Source organism: Myotis davidii, unplaced genomic scaffold (genome assembly GCF_000327345.1).
Source record: "Myotis davidii unplaced genomic scaffold, ASM32734v1 scaffold73, whole genome shotgun sequence".
NCBI lineage: Eukaryota > Metazoa > Chordata > Mammalia > Chiroptera > Vespertilionidae > Myotis > Myotis davidii.
The window spans coordinates 6,594,018-6,601,924 of record NW_006286675.1 but is presented as its reverse complement, the minus strand read 5'-3'; the positions used below and the strand labels follow the sequence as shown (position 1 = coordinate 6,601,924).

At 36.8% G+C, this 7,907-nt stretch overlaps 1 protein-coding gene across 4 annotated transcripts in view; it reads right to left on the bottom strand.

The window, feature by feature from the left end:
• The window catches only part of TFDP2 (transcription factor Dp-2 (E2F dimerization partner 2)), a 110,433-nt gene that overhangs the window by 85,830 nt on the left and 16,696 nt on the right, over positions 1–7,907 (bottom strand). For all 4 annotated transcript variants that reach the window (XM_015560405.1, XM_015560409.1, XM_015560403.1 and 1 more), the window contains exon 3: positions 4,367–4,433. In XM_015560405.1, the coding sequence (XP_015415891.1) occupies positions 4,367–4,433 (67 nt within the window). The remainder of the gene's footprint in view (positions 1–4,366; positions 4,434–7,907) is intronic.

The window sequence follows — 7,907 nt, the reverse complement described above, 5'->3', positions numbered from 1 at the left end:
TTTGCAGTTATAGTAAATTTGGACATGGGTGTCGTACTGGTCGGAATTAATTTCCATTGAAAGAGCAGTGATACATAACATGCAAGATTATGAAGGATAAACAAGATTTATTAATTCTTTTTTGGAACTATGTTACTACTAGTAGAATCACTGCAAACGTTATCACTTTCTACGTCAGAGTCGGTATTCAAGGTGCCAAAATAAAACTCTTCATCGTTACTTTCAGATTCGCAGTACACTTCTTTCGGTAACTTTCTTTTTGCCATTTTGGAGTATTATTTTGAAATATCTTAACAAGCGAGAATGCCTAATTACAGTTAAACATAATTTGTAAAGCTTTATCTGAAATTCTGCAAAGTATCTCCGAAGCTTGTCGATTTCTTCACTCTCAGAAGGCGACTGACTCACCACGGTGTTTTGCATGGCGAGTGTGGAACCACCACGTTTGTTTATATTGAGTTTCGATAACTCCGATTTGTCAGGGCAATGTTTTGGTTTGTGACAAGGTCGCTTAGACACTTAAGAGCTTTCAGAGAAATTATGAACTGATACATGAATGAATAGAGTTAAGATTCGTACGGTTCCTTGTTGTGGTGGCTGAGAGCAGACATACGACCAGAATGGTAAAAAAGCTTTGGTGGCTGAGAGTAGACAAATGACTGCAAAGGGTTAACTCAACTTTGACAAAGGTGCAAAGGCAATTCAATGGAGAAAGAAGAGTCTTTCCAACAAATGAAGCTGGGACAAATAGACATCCACAAGCAAAAAATAATAATAAATAAATCTAGACACAGACATTAACTCAAAATGGGAATGTTATGGCCAAACGAGCTTTTGCAGTTCAATATTTACTGAGCATGTATAACATCAAGCTAGGGTCTGAGGACAAAAACATGAAAAAGAACCCTGCCTTCAAGAAGCTCAAAGTCTAGTAAGTAAAAGGACAATAGTATAAAGAAACACAATATAATGCAATCAGGACAATAACAAAATACCTGCAGAATCCAAAGGTTAACACAAAGGAGGCACAGTAACAAGGAGGTACAGAACAGAAGAAATCTCTAGAAAAAGAAATAAATGAAAAGGAAGCAAGTAAACTACCAGATACAGAGATCAAAACAATGGTTATAAGGATGTTCAAGGAATTTAATGAGAACTTTGACAAAGTTCCTAATTTGGGAATATCCTATGGGACAGATACTTTGAAATACTGTCCTAGAGATACATGATGAATAAGATAAAGTCTCTGACTTCATGGAATCAGGTCGGGACCAATAAGTAAACCAATAAAGTACAGTATGATAAATGCTACAATAGAAATAAGTAGAGATATTAGAGATTTATGGGCTGAGCTGAAATAGGACCTAAACTGAGATGCAAAGCATGAACAGAAATTATCCAGGTGAAATCCTATATAATAAAAAGCTAATATGCAAACTGACCGAATGGCGGAACAACCAGTTGCTATGATGCGCACTGACCACCAGGGGGCAGATGCTCAAAGCAGGAGCTGCCCCTGGTGGTCAGTCACTCCCACAGTGGGAGCACTACTCAGCCAGAAGCTGGGCTCATGGCTGGTGAGTGCAGCGGTGATAGCAGGAGCTTCTCCTGCCTCTGTGGCAGCACTAAGGATGTCTAGGGGGAGCGGGCCTAAGCTGTCAGTTGGACATCCCCCGAGGGCTCCCAGACTGAGAGGCCACAGGCCGAGCTGACCCAGTGCACAAATTTTGTGCACCGGGCCTTTACTACATATACATATACACACACACACACACACACACACACACACACACATATATATATACATACACACATACATACATATCTGGAGTGGAGTGGAAGATGGTGTAGGGAGACATGACATTCCAGGCACAGAGAAGAGCATACAATGAGACAGAGAATGTAGCTCAGTATGCCAGAAGCACAGGTGTCTAAGATAATGCTAAAGTAAAAGCAAGAACCATACCTTTTAAATTGGAGTTTGGACTTTACCTTGAGAGTAATAAGGAACTAATAAATGTTTTTTGCTTTTTTTTTTAACATGAAAAGACTTGTTCAGATTTGTGTTTGAGAAAAGTATGTAGCTATAGTACAGGGAATAAAATACAAAGGAATAAATCTGGAAGTAAATAAAACAGCTGCAGTGATCCAGAAAATGGTTTATAGTGGTCTGAACTACGATAGTAGCAATGGAAATAGAGAAAGTGGGTGGGGAGGCTGAGAGTTTTAATAGGTGGAAGAAACAAGACTCTTAACTGATTTGATTGGAAGTAGAAAGAAAAAGGAGTCAAAGATGATGGATGCCTCAGTTTCTGGTTTGGGCAAAGGGTAGATGGTGCTACTAAATGGGAGAGCATATTTTGAGAGGGTAAAATAATCACTTTAATTCCGGTCACGCTACTAAGTGACTAAAGGGCAGGGAGCACCTACAGTGTGGATACACTAGACAAAGAGATGATTCATGCCCCAGGTGGAACAGCATAAAATTTAGTTTCAGCACACAATTCAAAACTTAAGAACTGTTTATTTCTGGAATTTTCCATTTAATATTTTCAGACTGTGGGTAACTGAAACCATTCTATGGATAAGGTGGGGACTACTATGAGGGGTGGACAAAAGTAGTACACGAAAGCGTTTGTTCTTATATTATTATTTCCCAAACAACTGTAAACCTACTTTTTCCCACCTCTGTATATACATACAATGGAATAGTATTAAGCCTCCAAAAGGAAGGAAATGCTGACACATGCTACAACATGGATAAACTTTGAGGTCTTTATGCTAACTTAAATAAGGCAGTCACAAAAAAAACAAACACTGTATAATTCTACTTATATGAGGTATCTAGAGTAGTCAGAAGCATAAAGACAGAAAATAGAATGGTGGTTGCCAAGGGCTGGGGAGAAGGAAATATGGACTTAACTGTTTAATGGGTATAGAGTTTTAGTTTTGCAAGATGAAGAGTTATAGAGATGGATGGTGGTGATGGTTGCACAATATGAATGTACTCAATACTACTTAACTATATATGTAATAATGGTTAAAGTGGTAAATTTTATATGTGCATTTTACCACAGTAAAAATTTTTTTGGGGGGACTGAGAAGCATCAGGGTTGAAGTATCTCTTTTATTGCTTTAAAACATATATATTTATTCTCAGAGTAATTCTACAGGTCATTATTATTAAGCCAAACATTTTTATACTAAAATACAGATTTCTCTAGCCTTCTCTTCAGAGTATATAGCTCACCTTAGACATAAACCCCTTGAGGAAGATGATGTTTCTCTCATAGTTATTTGTATTATAACGGCATGCATTTTGCTCCTACCTTTGGTGGTGATGGTTGCACAACTTCCAATCAGCCAGCGTTCCTGTGGGTCAGGGTGATGTCCCTTCCGTCTTTTAGTTTCACTTTTGAAATGGTTGTTCGAGGCGGCAAACTCCGGCGTTAACCTATGCCGCCATCTTGGTTCTCTCTCTTTTATTGCTTTAAAACATATATATTTATTCTCAGAGTAATTCTACAGGTCATTATTATTAAGCCAAACATTTTTATACTAAAATACAGATTTCTCTAGCCTTCTCTTCAGAGTATATAGCTCACCTTAGACATAAACCCCTTGAGGAAGATGATGTTTCTCTCATAGTTATTTGTATTATAACGGCATGCATTTTGCTCCTACCTTTTATAGTGGGAAATTTCAAATACATATAAAGGAAGAGAGAAATAAATAAGGAAACCCCATATAGCTATTACCCAGCTTAAACAATTAATCAACCCATAGACAATTTTGTTTTACCTACAATTCCACCCACTTTATTCTTCCAGTGAATTATTCTGAAGCCAATCACAGATATCATATCATTTCAAGCATAAATATTTCAGTATGTTATCTCTACATACTAAAAAATACTGTGGAAAATACATATTGAAAGATGACCAGTGTCCTGCATAAGTTCCTGTACTGGTGAGTCAGATTTCTGATATATTCTTCCAGTAAGCTATATATCAGACACAGGATAATAATACATCCAATCATTCTATTGTAGTTCCTTACCACTAAGAAGGGTTCTCAAACAAGAAAATCAAGAAGAAAATGACTTAAGTTTCAACTGTAATAGGATCACTGATCAAATCTGGTCTTAGAGGCCTCTTAGGAAAGAGTTGGAGAAAGGTACACACTCTCTACACCTGTCAGAGATAACTGACTTTCATGTTATACAAGCTTTTTGGTGAATGATAACAACACAGTAATAGTATATAAATATTATTATACATAAAGTAATGCCTGTGCCTTCATGTTTTATAAAGCAAATGCAATAAAACTAGCTCAATGCAGAAAATTTTTATTCAACTGTCCTTACCTTTCGTCGGACTGAGATTCTGATCTGTAAATCCTCTTAATTCTGCATTTGTGGAACTCAAACCAACCTGAATAAAATAGTTTTTTAAAAGTTAAAAAGATCTAAGTATTAGATGATCACTCAATAAGCCATTTTATACCTTCCACTAGAGGTCCATATCAGTTATTAATATGGCCACAAAAAAATGAATTAATTACAACTACAGGAGGATTAAAAGAAAATGTTGCCATATTGCTTGAAATGAAGAAAATATGAATTGTCCAAATAAAGTAAAATTTTAAAATGTTACTTATGAGGAGAACTAAGATCTATAGATTTTACTGATGGTTTTTGTAAACAATTAATGTGGCAGTCAAGAAGTTGGCAGTAGATATACCAAAATTTCTCACCCTCACTATTTCATTTTTACTATTCAAAATCACTGCTTAATGCTTTTCAACATTATGACACGTAATGGACCAAATAAAGGCCATTAATAACACAATGCAACTCTGAAGACGAGTGGGACTTGTATCAGGATGAGCTGGAAGATTTTTATGGCTTGGATCTCTACAGCTTCATGTGGCGCGTTAACTGGTCTACTGAGCCTCAGACGGTAGCTGTCCCCTGTGATAGTGCCTGTGTTTCTCTCCTAGGCAGGTCTAGCAACTCCAGTTGCTATCGTAATAATTTTTACCCAGGACCTGTCTTCTCAATCCCTCACCTTTCCCTAAGGAGTATGTTTTTTTCTGTGTTTAAAAAAGTTACCATGCCCTTGCCAGAACCGGTTTGGCTCAGTGGATAGAGCGTCAGCCTATGGACTCAAGAGTCCCGGGTTTGATTCTGGTCAAGGGCATGTACCTTGGTTGCGGGCACATCCCCAGTGTGGGGCGTGCAGGAGGCAGCTGATCGGTGTCTCTCTCTCATCGATGTTTCTAACTCTCTATTCCTCTCCCTTCCTCTCTGTAGAAAATCAATACACATATTTTAAATAATAAATAAATAAAATAAAAAATAAAATAAAGTTACCATGCCCAAACTCCCATTTGACCCAGTGATCCCACTTCTAGGAATATATCCCAAGAAACTAGAAACACCAATTAGAAAGGGTATATGCACCTCTATGTTCATAGCAGCACAATTTACATTAGCTAAGATTTGGAAACAGACTAGGTGCCCATCAGCAGATGAGTGGATTAAAAAACTGTGGTACATCTACACAATGGAATACTATGCTGCTATAAAAAGGAAGGAACTCCTACCATTTGCAACCGGATGGATGGACCTGGACAGCATTATGCTAAGCAAAATAAGTCAGTTGGAGAAAGATAAATATCACATGATCGCACTCATTTGTGGAATATAATGAACAACATAAACTGATGAACAAAAACAGATCCAGAGACAGAGAAGCATTAATCAGATGGTCAAACCTCAGAGGGAAAGTAATTCTATGTAGATAAATGATGTAGAGACTTATTTTTGTCTAGCTTCTTACAAGTATTGTTAGAAGTACTAAAGTAAAACCTTTGCAACTAAATTTGCAAATTACCACTACATACATCTCCACAGTGGCTCACAAGTGCCAATATTAAGTGTTCAATTTGTAAATGCCAAGAGTTTACTGTGGCATCACTAACATACTTCTACTTTCAAACTCTTCTGCTATTTAAAAAAAAAAGGGAACGTCAAATTTCTGTTGGTGTTCTACTGTAAAAAGAAAGAAGGCCAAGACAGCCTTCAACATATTCCATGCTTAATACAATGTGACTGTTAAGTACATGTATATCAATAACTGCAAAAGCATAAGTTTATCCCCTTTTGTTATTATACAAAGTTAACGGCAAAAACCTCAAGTAAAACCACATATTCACAGTCGAGAGTTCAGTTACTGAGTTACTGTTAGGTTTAAACACCTGCTCTTAATTTCCAACTTCTGCAGAGAAGCAGCAAACAAATTTAGAACCTTTTTAAGTAGCTGTACACCTGCACCTTAATAATTAACAAATTATACTCTAAAAGGTCAACTGGGAGTCAATATTGTCTACTAATTTTGCTGTCATAGATGGAGGGAAAGTGTTTGTATTCAGAGCTTATATAAATACTACCAAAATTTATTTACTAAAACTTCAAAAGTGTGTTAATTTATGCTTTCATAAACACTTTATAGTTTAAAGACTGAAAGAAAATGTAGATTGTTTGAGAGTAGAAAGGGTTGCTAGGAAAGGCATTTAAAAATGTTAGGACTTGGCCGAGACCGGCTTGGCTCAGTGGATAGAGTCCGGTCGGTGGCATGTACCTGGGTTGCGGGCACATCCCCAGTAGGAGATGTGCAGGAGGCAGCTGATCGATGTTTCTCTCTCATTGATGTTTCTAACTCTCTATCTCTCTCCCTTCCTCTCTGTAAAAAATAGAAAGGGTTGCTAGGAAAGGCATTTAAAAATGTTAGGACTTGTATGCATGCATATAAGTACAACCAATAGATGCAAGACACTGGGGGCAAGGGGTGAGGGCAAGTGCAAGGGGTAGGGGAGGCCAGGGGGAGGACAATGGGAGAAAAAAAGGAGACATATGTATTACTATTTGTAACACCTTAAACAATAAAATTAAAAAGGAAAAAAATGTTAGCTATTCTTATTTAAAAAGGATCTTTTTATAATGTTTCACAGAGCAAGAGAAAAAAGTGAACTCATTTTACATAAAACTTTTCATCTAATAAGGTCCGGAGAAAGTTTTCTATGTGGATATCAAACACTGTGTTGCATACAATAATCAGTCATAAACTAACTGTCCAATTAAAAATATCCAAGCCAAATTTTTAAGAATCAAACCATATTCCCCAATAACAGCATGATAACTGTACTAATATTTAACATTTCAGATCAACATAACTGAAAAGAAAAAAATCATAGCTCTACCATTCACAAGCAGGGTGATCTTGGAACAGTAGCTGCAAAATGGGGTTAATTTGTACATGTACGGAAAACTCAGCTCCTGGATGAAATAAAAAATGTGAACATGTTTGTTGACAGCAAAGCAATGTTCAGTATGGACAGTTATTCAAATGACAGTGGCTTTTAACACTTCAACACTGACTAGACATTTTATAAAAGAGAAATGCCAGTGACGTATAAACAGATAGAATACCAGTGTAACCTAACTAGCAATGCCATCAGAGAACTGTAATAAGTGACATACCACTTTTACTTGACTAGATTGGCAAGGATTAAAGAGAAACTAAATGGAAATGTCACTTTAATACTCCACTGGTGTATACATAAATTGGTGCATTCTTTTTGAAATGCAATTTAGCAATATGAGTTAAAAGCTTAACCCAAAAAGCCCTAGGCCAGGGGTGGGCAACCCCTGGCACGCGTGCCAAACATGGCACACCAGTAACTTTTGCTGGCATGCAAAACCCTCTCTTATAAGCTTCCATTTACAATTTTTTTCTTAATATCGACTTTTTTATTTTTCAGATAAATTCAATGTAGGTGCATCTTAGATAAATAAATAATTTTACATAAGTTATCTTAAAGACCGTAGACATGGATTGACAAGA